General features: G+C 38.6%; 1 protein-coding gene across 21 annotated transcripts in view; it reads left to right on the top strand.

Moving 5' to 3' along the window:
• FOXP2 (forkhead box P2) overlaps positions 1 to 25,191 on the top strand; it is a 351,241-nt gene that overhangs the window by 208,906 nt on the left and 117,144 nt on the right. For all 21 annotated transcript variants that reach the window (XR_014539275.1, XR_014539276.1, XR_014539277.1 and 18 more), the window contains one exon: positions 24,453 to 24,542. Coding sequence is in view for 14 of the 21 variants with exons in the window: in XM_083574490.1 (XP_083430616.1) it covers positions 24,453 to 24,542 (90 nt within the window). In the remaining 7 variants the exon portion in view is untranslated. The remainder of the gene's footprint in view (positions 1 to 24,452; positions 24,543 to 25,191) is intronic.

Raw genomic sequence — 25,191 nt, 5'->3', positions numbered from 1 at the left:
TGATTTGCATGACTGTCACAGTACTTAAAAACGCATCAAGTATTTAGAGTTCCCAGGGTATTTCCTAGTTCTTCAAGATGGCTACCATCATTCCTTAGAAATTCAACAGAATTGTCTAAGGAATGTGTTAAGGGGTTAAAAAAATAAAAAACCCAGTTCTAGGAGCTGTGTTGGGCTGCTAACTGAACCTCTGGTTGTAGTGTGTGAGGTTTACTTAAAAACAAACAAAAAACCTCAGTACCATCAGAGCTACAAGTAACACCAGGGCAGATTGTGCCATTAAAATGAAGCTGATTTAGGCCAGGCTTAAAGAGATGTATATGTGAGTGTTTGTGCATGCCTAACAAATATCAATGTGCAATTCAGCTTATTTGGTTTACTGGTCACCAAGCTAAGCAGGATACGCAGGATACTGGAACTCACCAAATTCTTTTTCTTTGATTAAAAGCAGTTATCTGCGTGTAAGCGAAGTGTGCAACTTGGATAGGAGTTACAGTACTTTGAGGGCTTAACCATTCACCCCATTCTCTTGTATTTATTTAAATATTTACAATCTGCACTTTCATAAGGCATATTAAGGCATTGTACAGAGTACAAAAATATAATACCACCACTCCATAAATATCCATAAAGCTTAATTAAGAACATTAATAATTTTCCAGCAAAACTCCCTGAAGCCATTGCTCTCCGTGGAGTCATTGGGGAAAGGCAGGTACAAAAATACAAGTACCTATCTCCTCAAACCCCCCCCCCCCATGCTGCCTGTACCCTCTGCAGCTAATAAAAGCTGGGTGGGGTATTATGAGTCAGGGGAACAGTGTGCGCAAGTGAATTATTCCCTTTCTCTAGCTCTGCAACTCCAGTCAAAATTGGAGGCCATTGTGGCTGCTTTCAACCATCAGAGGATCTGAATCTCCCAGGTCAAATTTAGTTTGTCCCTTTGCCATACGGCTTTGGGGTACTCCTGGATGCATCTACTTGTTTATAGTATTTCCATTGATTTATGAAGACAACTCTGAATAATTCCTTAAACCTAGAAAAGCATTCTTGCCAGTTTATGTACCTTTAGGGAATTATTCCCCTAGAGACATTAGATAGAAGAAACTCTTTTACATTATTTTGCTTTTGGACCATTGTATGAACACTAGGATTAAGCAAGTATTGAAATTACTTTATTTCAGTTCATGATGTTATTTTTTAATAATGCAGGGTGGTGAAGCTCTGGATGAAAATAGGATACAAGATAATAGAAGCACAGATACTATTATATAAACCAATTTATTTATCCCAGTGTAGTTCTAAAAAAGTAGAATAGTGTAGAATACGCTTTTATTTTATTAACAAATGCATTAACAGCTACTTGAAATATATTCTCATGGTGCCTTTCAACATTTTAATGCAGGGTTTGTTAGTCCACCATCTTAGCATTTCTATATAATTGAGAAATTGACCTTCCTTTAAGTCATTTAATATGCTTCCACAAAATGTGATAGTCACTAACTAAGGTGATTTTCTACTTTCAGTTTCATTGAGGACAAACATTGATGCATGCACATTTTTCTCCTGCTAGTTCTAAAAGGACAGTTCTTTGGGTGCACTAAAGTTGATGTGTTAACTTTTCAGCGCCTTCATCTTCTTAAACTGTAAATAATATAAACGTTAGGCTTACCGGGGAAATAGACTGTGTCTGGTCACAAAGTCGGTGTCATGCTGAGAGTATACAGTACCTTGGACAGCTCCAGTGAGCCCTACTAAGGCTGCCAGAAGAAAAATTGTCTCTGCATGGAGCAAAAGCTAACTGAAGCCTTATGTAAGCTGATAAAGTTTGATAGGCTCTGCCTCCCTGAAGGGGCTGACGGTTTAAATGGCCCTTGCCTTATTTTGTAGCCTTTGGCTTTTGTGAGTCTGCTGAGACAAAAGTTCTCTGGGGGACTTATCTGCTGTGTCATAGGATAGTGGCAAGGCTGTGTCCTCTGGCTGGGAGGACCCTGAATACGGTATTGGAAGTTCTCCCTGCCCTCAGAGGGAGTAGCCTGAACCTCACCCAGGTACTCTGCTTTTGATTTTTCTTCATTTACTTAGATCCTACCTTCCTCCGCTTCTGTCCTGCATATTACTGTTTAAGGTAAAAGACCCCTGGACAGTTAAGTCCAGTCAAAGGCAACTTTGGGGTGTGGCACTTATCTCACTTCAGGCTGACGGTGCCGGCATTTGTCCGCAGACAGCTTTCCGGGTCATGTGGCCAGCATGATTATTTTCATAGCACAAATTGGGTTAAAGACAGTTTAACCTACCAAAAGTGTGTTCAACCATCCTCTCAGCACCCAATCATCGCCACACTTTTTGAATTTTGAGACTTTATGCATAATATTCTTAGATGTTTGAGCCAATTTTTGGAACATGTAATGTGAAGTATTATATCAAATTATACACTTGAATTGCCAATTGTATTTTTTGTCTTAATAAAATAATTAATTTAAGCTATAGGAATGGGAAATTAACTTTGTTTTGCAGCATAATGCAGTAAACATTTGGTAGAATTGCTTGGTAGGCCACTTTTTGCTAGGAATTGAGGAAAACTTTATCTTAATTTCATGTTCATTATGTAAGAAAAATAGGGTTGCCACCCAATTAAAGAAATGTTAGCTGGTTGATCATATGAGTTTTAGTTGATCTATCAGCTAATTAGTCAATTTATTATGCAGAAAAAATTAATGTGAGAAAAACAATAGCAATAAAGGGAAAAAAACATATTTCTTTGTTTCTATCTGAGGCATGCACCGCCACAGCAATAAATTATCTGCTTCATGTATGAGATAAAGCTATGTACTTCCTGCAGTTTTTATATGTACTTACAAGCAGTTCTTCCTAGGAAAAAATGTGTCAGTACTCACCAGCAGGCAGGGGGAGAAGGCCAGCATGTGGCAAGGCCTGATGGCAAGGTCGGGCAGTTGGGGTGTGCTAGCTGCTTGAAGCTCCCTTGCCTACCCACCTATCAGGGTGCTGCCACCCAGGTAAAAAGGCCTCTAGAACGTTCCACCAGGGAAAACAAACAAACAAACAAACACTGCTTATAAATAAGTGATTGTGTGAGAGTCTGGCACTGTCCATGGATAGAATGTGTCACCAACAGCTTTCTATTGAGGTAATAATGTCTTTTACCCAAAAAAGACGTTCCATCCTGTCTTTAAAATGATTAATTTAGCTGTTATAGACTAAGCATATGTGGCTGTCAATAAAATATTTTATTAACCATTTTGCCAAGCCCTAAAGACCACAACCTATGCCTTCCCAGGTGCTTATTGAGAGTGTTACAACTGAGTATAACATATGTTGAGAAGGTGGTGCCTCAATACTCTGGGTAACAGCAGTCTTGGAGAGTAACATAGGAACCTTTCCTTGACAGGAAAACATCATGGAAATCAAGCAATGTTGTTTAAAGTGGAGCTTCTGCCTCATATACCACTCCCTCATTGTGTCAAGTAGAGCATTGAGAGGAGAAGAACCAGAATTTTCTTGTGGAAAAGAGGGGTTGGGCTCTAAGATTCCCACAGAATTTCCTTTCTAAGATACAGAAGTGCCCTTCTCTAAAGAGTCTACTTTTAATGCAAAGTGTCCTTTATCCAAAGAGGTTTCTTAGGACTCTGATAGACTGAGCAACAGGTGGTGGTGCTATTGCTCCTGCTGTTCATTTTCCATTGCTTTTCCTGTTTTAAGTTTTGTTTTTAGATGCTGTTTTATGAATAACATTGTGCATTGCTTTAAGCACTGTTGAATAAAACAGTGTACAATGCTGAGTACCAAGATATCTTTATAAACGTGTGAACCACCAGATTATACTCAGTTCCCTGATTATAACAAGCATAAGGCAGCTCATATCATAACCTCAAGTCATATGATGTGTGTTGTTATGAAAAGTGGGTCATTACAAGCACCATAGGAACTTCGGTGAAGTTGAGAAACAGGGCATTATGTTGGATAACTAACATTTTTTAAAAAAAATCTTTATCCTCCTTGGAGACCTCCTCTTTTCTTCCCAACCTCTGTTTCTGTGCTTTCAAGGGCACATGCGGAGGAGGGACACAAGGTACTATTGTCAACAAAGTCTTTTATAGTTAGATCTCTGTTTGGAATAGTACTTTTAAAGATATCACCAGAACCCTAAAAAATATATAAGTGAAAGGAAGAACGAAATGTACTAGCCATCTGAGGACAGCAATCACTTCATCTCTTGAGTTTTTGGAGGAGCTTCTTTTGGTTTTCTTTCTTGGATGTAAACCTAGAAAAGGAAAAGGTATGTGTCGGAAGCTCTAGCAATTGTAGGGTGTTGCTATTTCAGACTAGTATTTGGAAACAGTAGATTTTGGGCTGTACAAGTTGGTTTCTTGTGGACAAGGGCAGGAACTAAAGGTGAATTTAAGATTACCTTTGATTATATATTGATGACATTTATAACAACATATGAGAACCTTATGTGAGTGTAAGTTTAGTGCAGAATTTAAACTTTATTTGTTAATTTATCCTCCCCCTCATAATTGACTTATGGCATAGTAAGAATATTTTCAGTATGGATTATATGCTTTGTTTTTTCCACAAGCAATGTAGTTCCCTTAAAATCTGTCTGATCACATGAAATATTAGGCTGTCTAGCTAAACTTGTGGTGACATTCTATGCATTTCCCCCATGTGCTGTATTCATTCTCCAGATTGTATCTGAATTCCTCGTAAGGAAGCAGCTTCCATTTAGAGTAAGCAAATGAGAATCAGTTCACATGTTCAAAATAATTCTCAGTATGTGCAGCTATGTTGCTTCTGGAGTTTTGAACGTGAAGGTGTGAGTTTAACAGCCTTGAGAACATGGTGTAGAACTTAAAATCCAGGTCTTGGAATTTCAGAATTGTTTGCAATGAATTAGGAAATGAAGTTTTCAAATGCTTAGAATTTACTGAATTTCAAATTATTACCAATGACACCTTGTTTTGACTAGACCACTTTGGGGGTGATATAATGTAGAAATCTTGTTCACGTACAGAGTCTTCCTGTTAACTGGAAGTTCAATAGCCTTATGTCTCTTTATCATGAAATGATTTAGCCCACATACTGTATTTGAAGGCAAAGTAATAGATTAAACAGGTATTAGAGCAGGGGTGGGGAACCTGTTTGCCCATCAGATGATGATGCACTACAGCTTCCATCCTCTCCAAGCAGCATGTCACAGATGAGAGTCCCAACAACATCTGAAGGGCCGCAAGTTTCCCATCCCTGGTGCAAAATAAGACATTAAATTGGGCATTTTAGTTGAAACCCCCCCTAAAAAGATGAGGGAACTTTCTTTAATGCTTAAAGATGCGCTTAAAAGAATGAAGCAAATCTATTCACAGCAATAGAAAAATATCAAGCAATAAGAATACAAAGCCATTAAACTGAATTAAATAAAAAACAACCATGCATACATAGTGCAAAATCAGCAACAACTGAAACAAAATTCAAAATAATTTTGACTCAAAGATCTTTCCAGAGAGACAGGACTGAACCTGACATATCCAAAGCATTGGATCCTGGATACTATAAGAAAGGCATTCCATAAAAGTATACGTTGTGTAGCAAAAATAAACTAACATTAATAGTCCAGCTTGTGTTGTATTGCTGATATTAAAATATAGAATGGGAGTGTGTCAGAAATAAATTGAAATAATCAAGTTTAATCTTAGGAAAGTATACTTGTGTAAAAATGGAAGGTCTAACAAGAATTATAGGCCTTTTGAGAAAGAGTTTTCTAATGCTCTCAGCCATTATTTCAATCTGTATATGTTGAATCAAATCTCTGCAATACTGCAATATTTTATTTATTTAAAATATTCATACTTTGTTTCTTAGCTATAGTTACTGAGGCAGTTCACAGCATGAATTAAAATAATATCAACAGGAAAGTGCAATGATCAAAAAACCTAAAAATCAACGTTAAAAAATATGATAATACAGCAGTTGAATCCAATTTAAAACAGCCACAGATCAGAGAATTAAACCCCATCAAAAGCTTGAGACAATAGCAACATTAATATGCATGAAAGATGATATTTAAATACTTCAAGGGAATTTCATAGATGAGATGTTGCAAACGAGTAGTCCCTGTCCCTGTTTTGTTTGTTTGTTTGTTTGTTTGTTTGTGTGTTTAAAATATTTATATGCTGTCCACCTGCCAGACTTGCCCTATGGCAGTTGGAGAAGATAAGGATCTCACCCTGATCTGAAACATACCAGAGCAGTTCACAGTACACAACACAATTCAAATTCATATATTAAAATATTAAAACCACAATAAATTTCCAAAAACTGAAGCCAAAATAATTCAACCTGAGCTGGGAATTAACAACAAACAAATACCTGGCTAAGCAAATGGAGGTGCTGAAAACTCATCAGAGTTGGCACCTGTCTTATTTTAAGTTGTTATTATTTATTAACTATTATTATACGGTAGTTACTTAATCTTGCCCAGGGCAACCCAGAGCAACTCACAACAAACAGGTTGCCAGCTGCTTCACTTTAGGAGATGGAGCAGGGCCTCTGATGATGTTCTTAATAGGCATGTTTGCGTGGGAGCAGGCAGACTATCAAGTACCCCACCATTCTTAATCTGTTAATAGTAAACTATAGACTATGCCACACTAGCAGATATTGTAGAACTTTCCCTTACCGTTTTTGCCTGAAGCACCGGCACTCCCCAGTCTGCTCCAAAGGCCTCCCTACCCCTCTAGAACAAGTTTTGTGGGTGTGCTGGAGAGGGAGAGGAAATGCCATTTGTACAAGTGGAAGTCCATCACACAAGCAGGTTAGCAACACTAGATGTTACCCTAGGAGTCCTAAAACATTCTGCAATTTTCTCATAATAAACAGGGCCTCCCCCAAAGTTTAGTGAAAACAAATTAAAAATTGTCTCTTTCTCCCCACTCCTCCTCTCCCTAAAATTGCTTTTGCCTCATTGGGAAAACCCACATCATACTCAGCACAGCACAGTAGTAGACCCTTAGTCAAAAGCTTCACCATAAGAATTCCCAAAGTAGAAGCAACCTACAGTTTTCAGTGCTAAACTTCTTACAAAATGCAAATCTGTGTAGTTTACTGGACCCAGGAGCATGTTTCTGTAGTTCAAGTAGTGATGATAGCCTTGAGTATATTTTAATACAGTTCTTTGAGCATGCAATTCTTTTGATGACTAGCACAGTCAACAAGCAGGGGCTGGAGGAAGTACATTCTCTGGTTACCAAACAGTTGTGCTAAATAGTGGGATTGTGATAAACAGCTTCTGTTCTTTAATTGATGGCTGCTTGTTTGAAACCTGCTCTGCTCTGTTGCTATTTGTGGGTTGCATGTAAGTGTCAGTGGTGTCCCTCTTCTGGAATGTTCTGCTGTGTGCCTCAGGCCATATCTCTTCCATTCCTGAAAGTTTTCAATTTTAAGTGGCCCATTGCTTGTTAACTTTAAATTACCGTTGCTTAAATTGGAAGGATTGGAGATCCTAAATCTTGACTCTCATGACAAAAACAAAACCATGACAACTGCTCCCTTTGCAGCCAGGAAGGCTGCTCTCATACTCAGAGCTAAAAAAATTATTATGCTAAATAAGATGCAAAATAATGTGGCACTACACTCTTTAGCCAGATTGATAAGTGATGTGCAGGCATATGATGGATGAACAAGTAAACAAGTCCGAATTCCACTAAATTCAGTTTTGGATAACCTAATATATGCTTCAAGTACAGAGCATACACTAAAGCCAAGGTCTGAGGTGGCTTCTGCCAGCCATCAGCCAATTTTTGCACTTTCAAAGATAAGCATTATATTCAATTAAAATGTTGCCTGCCTCTTCAGCAGCATGTTTTGCATTCTGTCACAATGCTGTTATGACACTATAGGCATTTAGGAGCTTCTTATTATAGCTATTTTAGTTCCTGCTAAGTTTTTTCTGGACTTCTCCCAAGTTTCAACTCTTCACTCTAAGCTTGCCTTTATAAATTGATGTCATTGTGAGGTGCCTCAAAATATTCGACATGCTTGTGCTCTATTCACGTTCTCCTGGGAGTATTCAAGGGAACTGATGAAGTAGCCTATAAAAGCTAAACTTTCCATTTATTCATTTTCGGAAGACTCTTACCATTTCCCTTTCGAAACTAAGTGAATATGGGCAGAATTTGCCATTCCCAATCCATAATGCTTTAATAATAAGAAACAAACAAATAAGTATCAATTTGTAATTTATTGGGACACCTTTGTGGGGCCTCCAGTTATTACAAACAAGCCATGTTTAGTAACTGTTGTCTGCTCAGTGAAACTTAAAGGATTACTGTGGCCGGAATGGAGGGGATTGGGGTCTACTACTGCTGGACTTGATTGATTGATGTTTGGTTTTAAAAAAATATTTAAAGACAGCAGCTCCTCATGCAAAATCCCAGATATACAAAACATTTAAAATACAATTTAAAACCATACAGAATGGTTATAAAAATAATCCACTCATCTTAAAAGCTTAAACCACTGACTAGGCCTGTTGACACAATAAAAGTCTTCAATACTTTTTCTTTAGGTTAGAAGTGAGGGTGCCTACCAAATCCCTGCTGGAATACCTGATTTCTAGTCAAAGCCAGTTTGTTGTCCCACATGGTCCAGAAGCTTAACAGCACTCCATGACTTCAGTGATGGAGCTGTGATATAAGGGTTCAGGTTATCCTTAAAGGTATCCTAATTGTTTAGGGCTTTGTATGTAAATACAAGACCCTTGAACCTGGCTCAGTAGTATATGGGCAGCCAGCACAGATGTTTTAACAATGGTGTTGCATGCTGTTGGCTGCCTGACCCCGTCAGCAGTCTAGCCAATACATTCTGCACTACTTTCAGCTTCTCAATCAGGCCCCAAAGCAGCCAAACATAGAGCACATTAACAGATGGATGAAGCCTGCTTGAAGCTGAGTTGCTACCACAGTCTGATGGCCCTTTTGTGCCATGCCTAAAGGACCCAGCCGCCAACGCCCCCCCCCGCCCAAGTCCAGACTCGGCCTGGTTCAGTGTTGGGTTGAGCAAAGAGTGATAACCATAGCCTGTTATCCTTTTTGACAAAAAGGAGTAAAAAGATTTCAACTTTTGCAGTCAAAATCTTGGTAATCCTAAAATTTGGCAGCATGACTAGCAACACGCATATTCAGAGGCTGTAGGAACATAAGAAACTGACCCAAAATGAGTCAAACCATTGGTTCATCCCACCCAGTGCTTTCCACATTAGCTGATAGTGATCCTCCGGGGATCTACTTGAGCATGGTGGAACCCCTTCATACAAAGCATGCACTCTCCCACTGAACAAGTAATTTGTACAAAGCATAGAAGCATAGTATTTTAGAGCTGGAAGGGACCAAAGGGATCTTCTAGTCCAACCCCCTGCAATGCAGGAATCTTTTGCCCAATGTTTGAAGCATTTGTCAACATAAACATTCTCAGTGTGACTGTAATTTCTATTGTCGTTGCTGTCACATTCTAGATCTATTTATATGAACTTTGCAGAGCCAGTGAGCATTGTCAGTGGAATGCAAGATAGTAGTACCCTTGTTACAGCAGGGAGGAGTGAATTAGAAAACACATAATTGTGACTGAGCCAGGGAGGTTAGGAATTCAGAATGCTGTCCATCCAACATTCACCTGGTAGTTTTGGCACGCCCTTAATGGTTACTCATCATCATCTGTAAAAGCTGTTGTATAAAATAATAATGAAGTAATAATGGCTTTCAGGGTTGCTTGGTGGATAAATGAAGTAAGGTTTGAAAGTACATTGCATATTAAAAGCCTTAAAATTACCAATAGACATGATTTTCTGTACGGAAGGGTACAATACTCCATGAAGTTTAACTGTCCTTGCTTTAAAAAAATAGCATTTATTTCAGGAGGATACAAAAGAACAAATACAATATATTATATTATGTGCTTTGATAGAATTTCTTTTTCTTCTTTTTAACTTTAATTTCATAGTAAATGAGTATCTTTAATGAAACAGTATCCTAATTAATTAATATTGATATGCTAGTATTTGTATATTCCTCCAAGGGATACGCAATTATTACCAGTCTTTCCACCAAACATACTGAAGCTTTGTTTCCTTCTCTTGTCTTAATTCTGACATGGCAGCAAAGAACAACATACAGGCACAAACCTACAGCCTTCAGAACTGAATGACAGCAGCCTGCCCTTTCAGCTTCGGCTCAGAAGGAGGGGCAAATTGTAAGGAGGCCCCTTTCCTCTGAGTCCTTGATCTGAGAGGAAGAATACCCCATTGCACAGTAAGGGAAAGAACTGGCCTTGGAGAATGTGTGACTCAGGTGTTCATTCTCTGTGCCTAATTTGTCTCTCCCATTGGGTCCTTAAAACTGTGAGGGGAAATATCCTCTTGCAATTTAAAGAGTGATGATGAATTGGAAGAATGGTCCTTGAAGGCATTATCTAAGCCAGTTCCCTCCTCTCAGCCTCAAAGATGGACTTTTTCAGAGGCCAAAGCTAGAAGAAAATAATCCTCCCCACCTTGTCCAGCCAACCCAGTTTTGTGCCTTTAGTGCTGCAGTTCCAGGGAGGAAGGTTGCTTGTTTTATTTATGCATTGAGCCCATCAACCTCCCACAATGGCTTCATGCATGAAGAAAATAAGAGCAAGCTCGCACAGCTCAAGGGTGGCCAGGTATCAGGTGTCCTGCTTAATACTGGATGGTTTGGTTTTTCTAGAGCTTTCTGGACCCGTGTCCTCTTTTCCTAGATATCTGTTAAAACTCCAGTAAACCATGTTCAAGGAAGGGGGTTCCAAAGTAGTCAGTTGTCAGTGGCTTTTTCTTTTTTAATGTAATAAATCAGAAACCCGGCAGCCCTGCTGCTACTGCTGCCATAGTATAACAACAACAACAACAACAACAACAACAACAACAACAACAACAACAACAACAACAACAGATTTTAATTCTCCTGGGAAATGCCAGTACACAATGACATACTGTTGTTTCCCTTTCCTGGGACATTGTATGGAAAAGCAAATGGCTGACATTTGTCATTGGAATTGGAAAGGATGGTACATCATCATGTACACTTCCTTCCCAATAGCATTTGTGTGTGTACCAACTCTCCACCATCCAGTCCCAGGGTGGGTAATGTACAGCTCCATATAACAAGTAAAACCGAGTACTATGTAAACATTGCTAAATCATAAATTAAATTGAATCAACAACATTCAGAAAGAGTGACAACATAACAATTTGTGCAGTGTGGCAGCAGAACTATGCAGTTTCACCTGTTTTCCCCTACCCCCTTTGTTATTGATGACGTCTTTCCATAAGTCTCTCTGCAGGAAATTGGCAAGTGGCTGGAACAACTCATTTGGCCTCCACCCCAAATGTCACATCATGTGAGGGCTGCACATTCAGGACAGTGGTTCCCAGCTGGTGGTCCATGGACCCCAGGGGGTCTGCATAACCCACCCAGGGTGTCAGCGGCCCCATTCACATAACAAAAACTACCATAGAGATACTAAACATTTCAAAAGTAGGGAGTGCATGGCTTGGTTTTTGAAAAATGGGTTCTGCATTGGGAACCACTGATTTAAGAGATAAATTGCAGTGTATATAAGCATTAGTCTTGGACCTGCAGAAGTTGAGCTTGGATAAGTGCAGCCTCCCTTCCTGCTTAGCCAACACAAGGAGCCCTTGATTGGGATGAGTACCCCTTCCTATCATTTCTCTGCAAAAGATCATTTTGACAGTAGAGAAAGGCTGATTTTTCATTACTGGAAAGATAGTGAGTAGACGAGGATTTGGACTCTGAAAACGCATCTACTGCTAGCCCAGTTTCACTAGCACACCCTCATCAAACAGATCCCTTTGATGGAAAGGATGGGTCTTCTGTTTCACCATCCTAATTCCAGGATGAAAAAGGAGTCACTCATAGCAAGATAATAAATTGCCGCAAAAAAGTTGAGGTGTTGTACAGACACTCTGTAAAAAAAAAACACCACAAACCTGTTTTCAAAGTTCTTTTTATCACAGATTGGCGCAGAGAAAATAGAAAGTGTATTTCATTTTAAACATAAAAGCTTTTTCTGCAAAATACATTGCTATTGTATTGTGTATACATTAGCATCTTACATACAGAGAAAAATATATTAAGCTGCAAATAATAATAATATCCCCAAACAATTAAAGTAAAAAATGTTCTGGTAATTAACTATTATTTTTCACAAAACTAGTCTAATTATGTATCAGTCATGCTGAAATGAAAGGTCAATAACTACAGATGCATAATTTCCTTCTGATAGATTGCTGTTTGAAAATAGGTTTATGACAATTATGTGATTAATTTCCTTTTATTAAATAGCATTATGAAACTTCATGATGCATTCATCTGTTTATTACTGTTTCTTTTTCTGTTTAGTTAGAATTTAATGGTGGATGCAATCTAACCTCAGTAGAAAATCTAGATAGCTAGACATTGCCTTTTAAAATAGTCTCCGATTGCATGTTAATTCTGTAGTGTCTGTGAATTCTGGGTGGTGAATAATCACACACACATTCCTTTTCAGTCAACAAAACCTCATCTGTTATCAGAGCAAATCGGCAATTCATGTTCCTTGCTGAATAAGTAATAGTATTGTGCATTGTTCCTGAGAGGTGCATATTATTATTTCTCAATATTAGCTCCCAGCCTTAGTTTGGAGTTTATACAACCAAGAAGAATACAAAAAAGCTAAAGATTATGAAACACTTTACACAATAAAAGTGGTGTATAAAGTGGTGTTTGAACTGATAGTATTTGCCTCCTTCACAAGCCTTGAATCTTTCTGTTACATATCAGCCATCTAACCATAAGATGCTCTTTAACATGGTAAGTGTTCCTAGGTCTGAGCATGGAAAATGAATGTGCAGTCAAAAGAACTTACAAAAATATACATTTTGATTGCAGAATGATAGATATGTTTTCTGTTGCAATCATTCATCACTGTATTTGTGAACTTCCCCTAATATTTCAATTGACTAATTCACAAAGGCAACAAGAAAGATTTTAGCTGATAAATTAAGATGGGGGAGAGATGTCCTACATCTTCTTGAACCTATACTTTTGTTACATTGTCACCTTTTAAAGGAAACTTGCATAGCTTCCATAAGCGACTAGGGTTTTTTCCTCTTTAGAGAGCATTTAATGATGAGTGCAATCTAACCTCAGTAGAAAATCCAGGTAGCTGTGTTTGGGTTTATTAAATTGTGTATCTCTTGCCACTAAAATGTGCCAAAGTGACTTACAAGCAACTAAAATATAGTAACTGATTACCTAGCTAGATCATTTTCTTTTAAAATGGTCCCTGATTATGTATTAATTGTATGGTACCAGTGGTGCTTAGGAAAGTTTGCTTATTTTATAATAAACATTATCGAACAGTGAGTTACAGAGGCCAATTCAGGATACTGTCTATTTATGTAGTTCCATTGATGTCTGTATCCTTTGAAGCCTACAGTCAGAAAAGCTACAGACTTGAATTGGCTTTGATTTGCAGTACATTTGCCAGCATTTCCAATTGTTCTGCAGAAGAAAGTTGAGAGCAAGGTGGTTTGAGGACTTGGACTCACTGGGGAAAAAAGAGGGTGCCCTACGCCTTTTCCAGGTTGGCTACAGTATTTCACAACAGAAAAATAAAAACACAGTACACATGCCACCAAATAAAATGAATTTGAATTAAAACCACCGCAGAAGACTGGCCCAGGTTAGCCAGGTTAGCCAGATATTTATCAGAAGGAGAAAACGGTGTACTGTAAGCCTTCTGAAAACATTTCAAATATAGTTGTAGGTCTCCTATGTGAGATAGATGTATGACTTTTTTGCTAGCTCCACCAGTGTGGTTCCTAAGTTACATTTTCGACTGCACACTTTCCATTGTGTCTCCTAAATTGTCTCAGTTGTAATTGGTTTTGTAAAATTTCCTACTATCATGCAGGGGTCAATCCAGACCTGTCAAAGAATTTAGATTTTTACAATGTTCTTTTAGGTATACTCTGTAAGTATCCCATTTTCTATTAAATGTTTGTTCTGTAACATCTCTAAGTCTTCCTGTCATTCTTGCTAACTGTGTATTCTAGCATTTTTGTCTGCCAGTCCAACTTAGTAGGAATAGATTCTCCTTTCCATTCTTTTGCTATTAAGATTCTTGCTGTGGCTATTGCATACATTAAAATTCTCCTTAGACTTTTTGGAATATTGTTACTCATTATTCCCAGCAGAAAGGCTTCAGGCTTTTTTTGGAAAGAAAATTTAAACATTTTCTGAAGCTCATTATATATTATATCCCAAAATTCTCTCTTTTTTTTACAATTCCACCACATATGGATTATCGTGTCTTCTGCCTTTCTGCATCTCCAGCAAATGCTTGACCTGGTTTTATACATTTTAGCCAGTTTTGAAGGTGTTAGGTACCAACGGTAAAGCATTTCGATAAAATTCTCTTTCAAATTATAGCACACGGTGAATTTCAAGTCATAATCTTTCCCATGCTTCCATTTGAATGATGTAGCCAAAATCTTTGGCTCATTGGACCATTACCGATTTTACTTCTTCCTCCTTGACTTCCCACTCTAGAAGGAGTCTGAGTCTGTACATTTTAGAGAGTGGTTTTTCTTTAATTTCAATTATTTCTCGAATCTTGATAGTTCTGTGGAAAAGCCCTTCTGTTTGTCTTTTTTGAATGTCTCATTTAGCTGGAAATATTGTAGCCAGTCTGTTAAGTGGGTTCCAATTTCCTCATTATTTTTTAGCTTCAGCCTATTTTCCTTCTCTTCCAATAAAACTTTGCAAGTTGCCCAATTTCCTCTCATGTTTTTTTTCTTGACTGAGAATGCTTATATCAGGGATAGCCGCCATGGTGTTTTAGGTTCTAACAAGCCCTTATATTTAGCCCACACCATGTACAGCAATTTTCTTACCACATGGTTCAAAAAACCTTTGTGGACTTTAACATTTTCATAGCCTAGATAAGCATGCCGTCTGTACCGATTATCAAATCCTTCCAGATCTAGAAAACCAGTGTTTTTTAACATCAACCATTCCCGGATCCAGGAGAGACGAGCCGCCTCATGGTATCATTTCAAATCCGGCAGTGTGCCTTTCTGGTCCTTAGAGGCACACTCCCATTTTAAAGCCATCTAAACTAGTGGGACATATCACATTTTGAAGCAGTGAATTATGCAACAAGTTAAAGCTGCATTGTGTGAACATGCTTTAGCTAAGTCTGTCCTGAGCCTACTGTCAGTCAGCTTCATTAGATAACCCAAAGATCTCAAATTGGGGGTTGGTGGGGAGGATTGTCTTCATTTTCTCATTGTTGCTTACTGTAGTATTTGTCCACTTACATTTGCTTTTAAGGACTATTATCTCTTTCATGCTATAAAATAGATTCTACAGACTCTTAATTACAGTTGATATCTTTACGACTAAACAACAACAACATCTTTCTATTCTATCCTCAGTATTCTGTCACGATACCCCTATCCAAGCATCCTACCACTCCTCACACATGTGATTCCCATTGTGCAAAAGGAGGCTTGGGTGCACACTTCCTGATTACCTTCCCTCCCTCCCATTGCTGCCACCATTCCCACATCCCTTCACAGTGGTGTTGCACCAGAGGGAGTGGCTCTTTTCAGAGGTAGCAAGACATTTGAAACACTTTAGTTTTCTTCTCCATCGCAGACTGGGAGGTGCTCCTGCTATCCTGGCACTGTGATGAATAGCAAAAACAAAGCTTTCCTCCTTCCTTATTACAGTACTAGAGTCCAGGGGGACCTCATACCTTAGTACTTTGTTAGGAAGAAACCCTCCCTCCTAGGCTGAGTGAATGGATTAAGTGTGCCTGCCCTCTGGAAAGTGAGAGTGTATTTGCTTGTCTGCCCCCAACTTCATTTGGTTGATTGCTTGTCTTCCTGTTTGCCTGTATGTGTGGGTGTATATTCTATCTGTCTGTATGTGTGGGTGTGTCTGCATCAGTCGTGTGACTTTTGGCCACACCTACTGCTGGCATGTGGCCCTTGCAAGGTTGATTGAACCACACACAAATTTCACTTGTCATCTGACTGTCCAGTGCTTTGGGAACTCCTTGAAACCTACCTGTAATTTACCATTCTGAATATTTAGGAACACACTAGACATTACGTTAAAAGCATTTTTTAACTAACATGCTTAAAACTGGCCATGCTTTTTAAAGAAAGGAAACAAGTAGTTTCAAGCGTTCCTGATTCTTAAGCAGGATGGCAGATAGGGAGAGAAGCAAGTCTTTCCTCCCATGCACTTTTCTCCTGAAAACCCCCCTCTGCTGCCAAGCCTACTGTTTGACACCAGAGAGTCTGTTTGCTGAAAACACCGGCTTGAGGGGTTAATATTCGGTGGAAATGTGGCATAGGAGCAAAAGGATTTATTTTCCTTTAAAAACACACACACACCCTGGACAGTGGCTGCTATCTAAAGAAAGAGAGATGACTAGTTCAAAGCATTCTATTTTGAATAAGCTTTTAATCCAGCAAGAAGTTATGCCCTCACTGTCACCTGCAACTTTCCTTTCTCACTTTTCTACCTCACATTGGAGCATTAATACCACAAGTTCCACCAGAGACCTTGGGGACCCCTCCATTTATTTCCCTCTATTGTGATGTTGTTCATTTATTTTTTTGTAGTGCTTTCTGTTTTTGAGTAGCTAATGATCATTAAGGAGACCTATCCTCTGATCCCATGAGTTTGATGTTGTTGTTTCCTTTCCCCATGAGCTGCTGTTCTCGAAGTTTGTTTAAAAGCTTTCTGAGTCCCAATAACATACTGCACACCAGTTCAACAGATCTGTTGCTGAAACCTGTCATCTGTCTATTCTAAAAGCTCTCCTTTACAGACACCATATTGATTCTAGTATGGCATCTGTTTTCCCTCTGTCAGGCTGCATTCACACAGCAGATTATTCAGTTTTCCTGACATTTCCCTAACTGCTAATTTCCACATTATATTTTAGCTTTCACACGACATAAAAACCACTTCCAGAAATATAGTGGAATATAGTTCAAGGTTAGCACTCATTTCCATGTTATTTGCAGACATTTTTTTCCCTAGAAGCCTGTTACATGGAAATGAGCAGTAAACTTGCACTGTATCCACTATATTTCTGGAAGTGGCTTTTACATTCTGTGAAAACTAAAATATAATGCAGAAATTAACAGTTAGGAAAATGTCAGAAAAGCTAAATGGGCCTTTGACCTGATCCGGCAGGGCTCTGCTTATGATAAATCGCAAGTTTTGTGGGCTATTGTACATGTTTTGACTGCACTACTTTTAGTAGTGGTACTGTATTTACAGTGGTACCTTGGGTTAGGAATTTAATTTGTTCCAGAGGTCCGTTCTTAACTTGAAACGGTTCTTAACCTGAGGTGCGCTTTCGCTAATGGGGCCTCCTGTTGCTGTTACACCGCTGGCACACAATTTCTGTTCTTATCCTGGGGCAAAGTTCTTAACCTAGAGCAACCACTTACTGGTTAGCGGAGTTTGTAACCTCAAGAGTCTGTAACCCGAGGTACCACTGTACTAGGGATAGCGATTACTCCAGGTTTCCCAAATCTGGTATACTTAAAATGTTTTAGACTACAACTTCCCATCATCTATGACCATTGGTCATGCTGACTGGGTTTAATGGAAATTGTAGTTCAGATATCTAGAGGGTACCAGATTGAGGGACACTGGGTTAGGCCAACAGACCCCCAAATTTTCTAGATCCTTTGAAGAAGATAGTTGGCCTTCTAATGTTATGGAGTGTATGTGTTGTTTATCTTTTGATAGACAATTTCATGTTTGAATTCTTGAAGAACCCTCCGTGTAGTGTTGGTTTTTTAGTTTGTCTAACCATTCTAAAACATTGTCCCTTTTTGTCCTCTATACTGCAATTACTAAGATGTAGTGTGAGAAATTAATTGTTTGAGTGTGAGTAACTTTCCAACATCTTGTATTATTAAGACTGATGTATATAATTTATTTATATCCCAGTAGGTCCCCTGTTTCACTGGTTTGTTGTCCTACAACACATTGGCTGGTTGTGTGATTTTTGTGTTTGATTTAAATAAATGTTTGCCATAAGTGTTTGTATCTCTGAACATAAGAACTGTATTGGATCAGGCCAACAGTACCATGCATTTCAACACCCTGCTTCCACTACTGGCCAGACAGGCAACATTGGTCAACCAGGAAGCCCACAACCAGGGTCTGATGACAAACATTCTCCATTTATTTGCCCTTGAGCAATTGCAGTTCATAGATATTTTGCCTCTGAACTTGGAGGCAACATTTACCGGTCTCAGCTAATAGATGTGATGGCCACTGGAAGAGTATTTTTTGTAGTACAGTATATATTGAATACTGCAGATTATGCTCAAAGAGGTTTACGACAACCTTGCTGTCCAGTATTGGACCCTTATTTGATGCTTGGACTTGGGCTGGAGTTGAGAGAGTACAACAACCCACAGTGCTATTTTTTTGCTTTTATCCCTCAATAGCAGGTTGGGCTGAGGCGGCAGTGTAGTTCACTGTTATACTCCTTTGCAGGTTGGAGGGTAGCTTGCAGCAGCCGTGCACTTTAGTTTATTGTTAATACTGCAGGCCATAGGTGAAACTGAGGCTGCTTTGGACTCCTAGTAAAACAAAAACAAAAAAACCCTGAATCTCAAGTTTCAGCAAAGGTCAATTTACTTAAATTGCTTCCACACAGACCTCCTCCTCATAGGCCAAATCAGGCATTCAGAAGCCTCATGCTCCATTGACTTTCATGCAGACTGGTTGCACTTTAAAATGCTCAGAACATAATGAGCATGTTTGTACTTGAAGTGGAACCCAAGTTAGAGTACCAACCCCTGGTTTTGTCTTTTTTGCTTCTTCAGCCATAAGCTCAGGTAACACACACAGGAATACACTGCGTTATTTTCTTGTGGGGGCCTCACTTGTATTTTCTCTGAATAGTAAAAAAGAAAAAAGAAACACCTAACATTCTTTGATCATTTTGTAGAATCTCTTGAACCATTCTGGATGCTTTACCTTTTTCCCTTATTGCTTTGTCACTCAGGCTGTGATGCTTTGTTGCTGGGCTTCCCACTTGCTCACAGTCATTGCTCTTTAAAGTCATTCTTGTATTTGGAGCTGTGCAGGTACACACTGCAAAGTAACAACCAGGACTTTCTTCTCTGTATGGCCGTCATTAACATGACTCTATGGTCAGTGGGAATGAAATGGGAGATCACACTTCCTCCACGCAGATCCCCTGTAAGGTCAAACATGAGGGTGGGACAAAGGCTGCTGCATCAGTTCTGCGGGAAAGAAGCCACTCCCACTGATGCCAGTAGTAGCTGGTGCGCATGCGCAGTAATGCGAAAACTCAAAAAAGTCAGCATAAAACTAGTCTCAGAAATCCCGGAGCAAAGGCTTAGAAGTAGTGGTATCAATATAAGCACGCATGAGAGAGAGAGAGAGAGAGAGAGAGAGAGAGAGAGAGCGAGAGCGCATCACCAAGCAGGCAAGAAGCAAAAATACTGGTTTAAAAACCCACCTTAATGCAGATCAGCCCTGAGTTAGATGGACCCATGATCTGACTCACTATAAGGCAGCTGTATGAGTTCATATAACTAATCCTCTTTCCCTTTTTAAATTAAATTTGACTGGTATTCAACTTTCTGGGCAATTATTCACTCACATAGATGCTGAATTTGATAGCGTTCTGGTCACTGTTTCCAAGTGGTTTGAGACATCTTGCGCCATTCTTGCTTAAAAGAGCCTATTTTTACATTATATAGTAAAAGTTAAAATATTCCGTAACAAAATGGAGAATAAAAATAATCTCTTATGACAAGTCTTCCTCCCCCCCTCTTCCTTCTGGTTATCTGTAAAGTATACGCCCATTGTCAGTTTAACAGGGTAGTGCTTGTATAAACATTCTTGTTTCGCCTGTTCCATGTAATAGTTTCTTGTATCGTATTTCTTCTGACCCCGCTATCTGAAACCAATTATAGGAGATCCATTTGGGCTGCATCTATTTTCATAAGGAGCCCAGGCAGCAGAGATGAATATCAACATCAAATATGATTCTGAGTGCTTTGTTATTTATGTTTCAGAGAGATTTTGTAGCCTTCAGCTCTCAAGAATGTGTCACGCTGTGCTGTTTATACATTGAAGATATTAATGGCCATAGATGTCATTTTTCATTTTAACATCTCAAATGCAACAGGCTGATAGGTTAAACATTCCTGTTTTTAACGAAACAATATGAATGACATCTGTTTTCTTTTAGAAAAAAAATTTGAAAAGGAGGAAAACAACATATTTATGAAATAATTCAGTAATTTGTACATATTAAGGAATTTCAGTCCTCCTTAACACCAAAAAAGAGGTGTAATTAAATCATGTAAAAATGTAGCTCCTGAATATGCACGTAACAGGAACTTGTATGTATACACAGAATCTCAGTAACACTCAGCTGTAAAATCCAGAGAATCACACTGGCTCCTAAGATTTACAAACGTGGTTACATATATTGTTATTATCTGTTTAAGGTTTTACAATTATCAAGAGTGTATCAGTTTATTTATATGTTGCTTACAAGTTTAGAAGTCACTGGCAATATTTACCCATAAGTAGTGTGCAGCAATGTGTTCCCAAAGCCACATGATCAATATTTTGTGTAATATTGCCTGTTCTGGACACCTGTTGTCCAGAATGGTATTATTACTATAATCCAAATCCTCAGTGGCTTTATTGTTTTAAGCTGTCACATGTTCCATACTTTTACTGAATTAGATTACTTTGTTAAGTAAAAGTGCTACTTAATTCCACACAGATGTTTTTGGAATTTGGACATGACCACCTCACAAACCTCTAAACTGCTACTCATTTCTAAACTGCTCGTTTTCAGTGAAAAGTTGCAATTTGTTTCATCAACCCATTTTGCAAGTTTTTGCTAATTGTGTTAAAGGGCAGACAGATCTTCATATAAATTTACAGAATGGGAGACTGGACCTTCTCAGTAATAGTGCAACCCTGGACTTTGGAGCGCTTTCCCCAGGAAGGCATGTCTGGCGCCAAGTTAACTATAATTTCTGCACCAGGAAAATCATTTTTATTCTTCCAGGCTTATGGGCAGCTTTAATGATAGCTACTCAATCCAGGCTTTAGTGTGTGTTTACTGATATTATATACAGTTTTAATGCTTTTCTCATGTTTTCTTATATTAGAGATACTGTAAATTGTGTAAGTATATGATACTTAAATGATACACAAATCTTACCAAATCAAATTATCCTCAGTTTTGAAAGATGCACTAATTCCATCATATGCTAAGCAGTGACAAATTCCATACATCATTCATAGCTCACTCATTTATCATGGATTTAATATGAGTAAGTGAATTGACAAAAGGAGAATTTAAGGTATTCGTCTCTATTTGTTTATCATACATACTTGCATAATTTTATTTGTATGTCTCCTTTCCATAGTTCAAACCATGCTCTAAGTGGCTTGCACCATAAAAAATACATTACAACATAACAACAGCAGCCATAAACAATAAATAAAACATCAGAATAAACACAACCAAATTGGAACAGTTCCCAAATAAATCATAAGATTCAAAATAAAGATACAAAAAAATCAATAATAGCAACAACACCCACGACAAAAATGCTTAATGCCCAGCCCAAGAGTCTACAACCACAATCTGTACTTCTCACAGTATTCCAGTTGTCAGCATTGCTAAGATACCCTTTCATACAAATTTAACATTTTAATTCGCGTTTAGCAATTGAACACACAAGTTTAAGACAGGAGAAGGGTGCTCCTTTTGCATATAAAATATCCCAGCTTCAGTCCTTGGGGTTCCAGGTAGGAAACCCCTCCGATAACCTGGAGATCCACTTCCTGTCAGTGGTAGAGCATCTTTCCACACCCTGGTGCCCCCCAAATGTTCTGAACTACAAATTCCATCAGCCACAACCAGCATGACCAGTGGTCAGGAATGATGAGAGTTGTAGCCCAGAACATCTGGAGGGCACCAGATGAGAGAAGTTCTGAGCCAGATGGACCAATGATCTTTTTCAGTATAAGGCAGCTTCCTGATAGGGGCTTGTGCCATTGTTCTACTTTAATTTCTTACGTGCACATTGCTGAGACTGGCTCCTTGTTTTGCAAACCAGGGATTGCTGTAAACCATTGTACCAGATCAAAGGGATGGAATGAGAAGCTGTCAGAGGTTGTGTGCACATTGCAGTTTACTCTGCATCAAGTGTGCTCCATTGCTAGGTTTGGAAGCCACATACACACAGTATTAGCCACATCCATATCGATGCTGTAGCTTCTTGGGAAATGCTGCTGTTTGGTGCATTTCCCCCTTCCATCCAACTAGAAGACGTAAGCCATATTCACTTTGCAGTTAAGCCAAGGGGTGTACATTAGAGACACCAGCAGATAGGTGCACAGATGACAGCTTCATGAATAGGTGTTATGGGGGAGCTTTCCACAGGTGGGGAAAGCAAACAGGTAATGTGCATCGGGGTATAGACACCTCTTCCTCCTCTGTGCTTTGCACGATGCAAATGTGCTTTGAAACAGGGGAAACAGCCTCATGGTGTTTTAAGCTGCCAATGTGTACATAGCCTGGGAGACAACCTTGGCCATATTCTTCTCCTAAAAGCCCACTGTCCCATCCCTTGATGGTGCTTCCAAGCCTCCACGATACTACTGTAAACCTATAGCTACCACTCTGCATTCTAAAATATTTTTTGGCTTAATATAGGCAGGCATCTCTTTAGGCCCAGGAATAAATGAGAGGCTTGCCTTTCCTCAGCAAGCTTTTAAAATCTGTTGCACTTGAATTTAAAGCAAGCTAGGGTGGTTTCGTAGGGCTCATTCTGGTCTGCAATTACTTGAAAAACCCAAGAAAACAGCAAGAGGATTGTTGTGGGTATGCTTCAGCCACGTACTGGTGCCTTTTACAGGCGGACAAATCTGTGTTCTTAGGAGCTGGCGATAGTGCGTGCAGTTTGTTTACTTTGGTTTGCTGTGTCTGCGTGCTTTCTCAGAAAACTTGTATGGAGCCAGACTGTAGCAGCCCTCTCTCTGTCTTTTCATAATTGATCAGGGGATGACTGCTTTCCCTGAGGGTTAAGACGTGGCAACTTTTTCTGTTTGCTCAGCATCTCAATGCAGTAGTTCAAACATTGTTCATACCAGCTGGCAGTGTAATGCCATATGCACATCTTGTCAAAGCAACTGTTGTCATGGCTACTGGAAACTATCTTTAAAAAAGCAGCTCATTTGAGTCTAATCAAAACTATACCTTTCTTTACCAGTTTGGCAATTTTAGGGTGCATACTGTTCAGGTAATCATTGCTCTGTATTTGCAAATAGTTTTCTGTGCCAGTTCTACAGAAAATAAAATAAAACGTACTTTTAATATTTTCAGATCACAAAGTAGCAACTCACTGGATTTGTTATATGATAGAAAAGTGAATGAAGGAGTCTTAGTAGTTTCTTATAGTTGGTTTTGAAGGGTTCCTTAAAAAAAAGAAAAAAAAAAGACTTTACTATTCACATTAGTTGTTCCGCTTGTGTAGACCACATTTTAAAGTTAGCTATTTTCCTGGTAATTGGCATCTTTCTCTTGTGCTCAGTTTTGTTTTACTTAATTCAAATGAAAAGATTTTTTTTAATGCTATATTTTGATTGCAGTGCTATCACCCACAGAAGCTAATCTGATTGGCTAGGTAGTGATTTCTTTGTTCTCAGAGTTTACGAAGAATGCAAATGAAAGCCTCTTAATTTTATTTGGCATTAAAACTCCACTTTATTTTGTCAAACGAGAGGTTTCCCCTTGAATTGTAAGTACAAAAAAGTGTTTTTAATCTTCAATGAATATCCTTATTAATTCACTTTCAAGATAATCTGATGTTGATTCGTCAAATTTAATTACAGCTTCCGGTAACACTTGAAGTCTACTGCTTTTGCTTAAAAATTGTAATATGAAAATGCAAATTGAATGATGATTTACAAGGGTGTGAGCATTTTAGCTGAACACTTAAAGACAAGTTCCTTGTGGAGATGAGGCTATTGATGCGGTTTATGATTTTTCCTCTTCAAGCACTTTATACAAATTAATGCTATTTCCTTGAGGATTTGTTGCACATATATACTTTTTCACAATATCTCGCATAAGTACTTTCTGTGGAATTTTCTTGGTGTGTTTAAAGAAAATGGGAAGTCTTCTGTTTTCAGATTGTATAAGGGAAGATCAAATTATGCTTGAAAGTTAACATTGGGTAAGTTACAAGCAATAACATTTTCAATTAAATGTTCAAAAATTATTTACCTTGATATTGTATTTACTTGCAGGCTTTGCAGGCAGCCAGACAGCTGCTTTTACAGCAACAGACAACTGGGCTGAAATCTCCCAAGAGCAGTGATAAACAGAGACCATTGCAGGTTAGTAAATCATCTTTACATCTGAGACCTAATCGCTGTAGCACTCAAGCACACCTAAATATAGGTATACAACTGTACCTTGTTGCATTCTTGCATATTTACATTTTTGCAAATGGCTTTAGCTTTACTATTAGAACTGTAATTTATTAAGAAACGTTACTACGCAAGAAGAACCCCTTTTATAGAAGCTTGTAGTGGCTTAAAAGGTCACACAGAGTGAAGCAGAACAATCTCGGGTCCAATAGGCACTATACAAATAATCTTCCTACAGATAGCTGGGGAATTTTGTGCACATTCTTCACTCTGAACACTTGGTTGTAAAGTGGCAATTTTTCAGGAATGGAAAGCTTTCAGAACAATTATCTGAATATGCAAAGAGCAACCCCTCCTGCTATTAGAACAATGTATTTTATCGAACTGGTTGTGTGTTAAGGGCTCCCCCTCCGCACTCTCTTCATATTGTGTAAGGATCCAAAAAGAATGTTTTTATCATGTGCTTCAGCTATTGTTCATAATATTTAATAGAAAAATACGTACAGATTATAAATATAAATCTTGTTAATCCGATGAGGATAGTGGTGGTTTTTTGTTTCGCTTTTATGGTTGTTTATAAATGACTTAGCAAAAGGAGTGGAACCAGGCCCTGCTG

The sequence above is a fragment of the Podarcis filfolensis genome, assembly GCF_964270895.1.
Source record: "Podarcis filfolensis genome assembly, chromosome: 10".
Classification (NCBI taxonomy): Eukaryota; Metazoa; Chordata; class Lepidosauria; order Squamata; family Lacertidae; genus Podarcis; species Podarcis filfolensis.
Note: the sequence above shows the minus strand (reverse complement) of the source record. Positions and strands in the feature narration are given on the sequence as shown.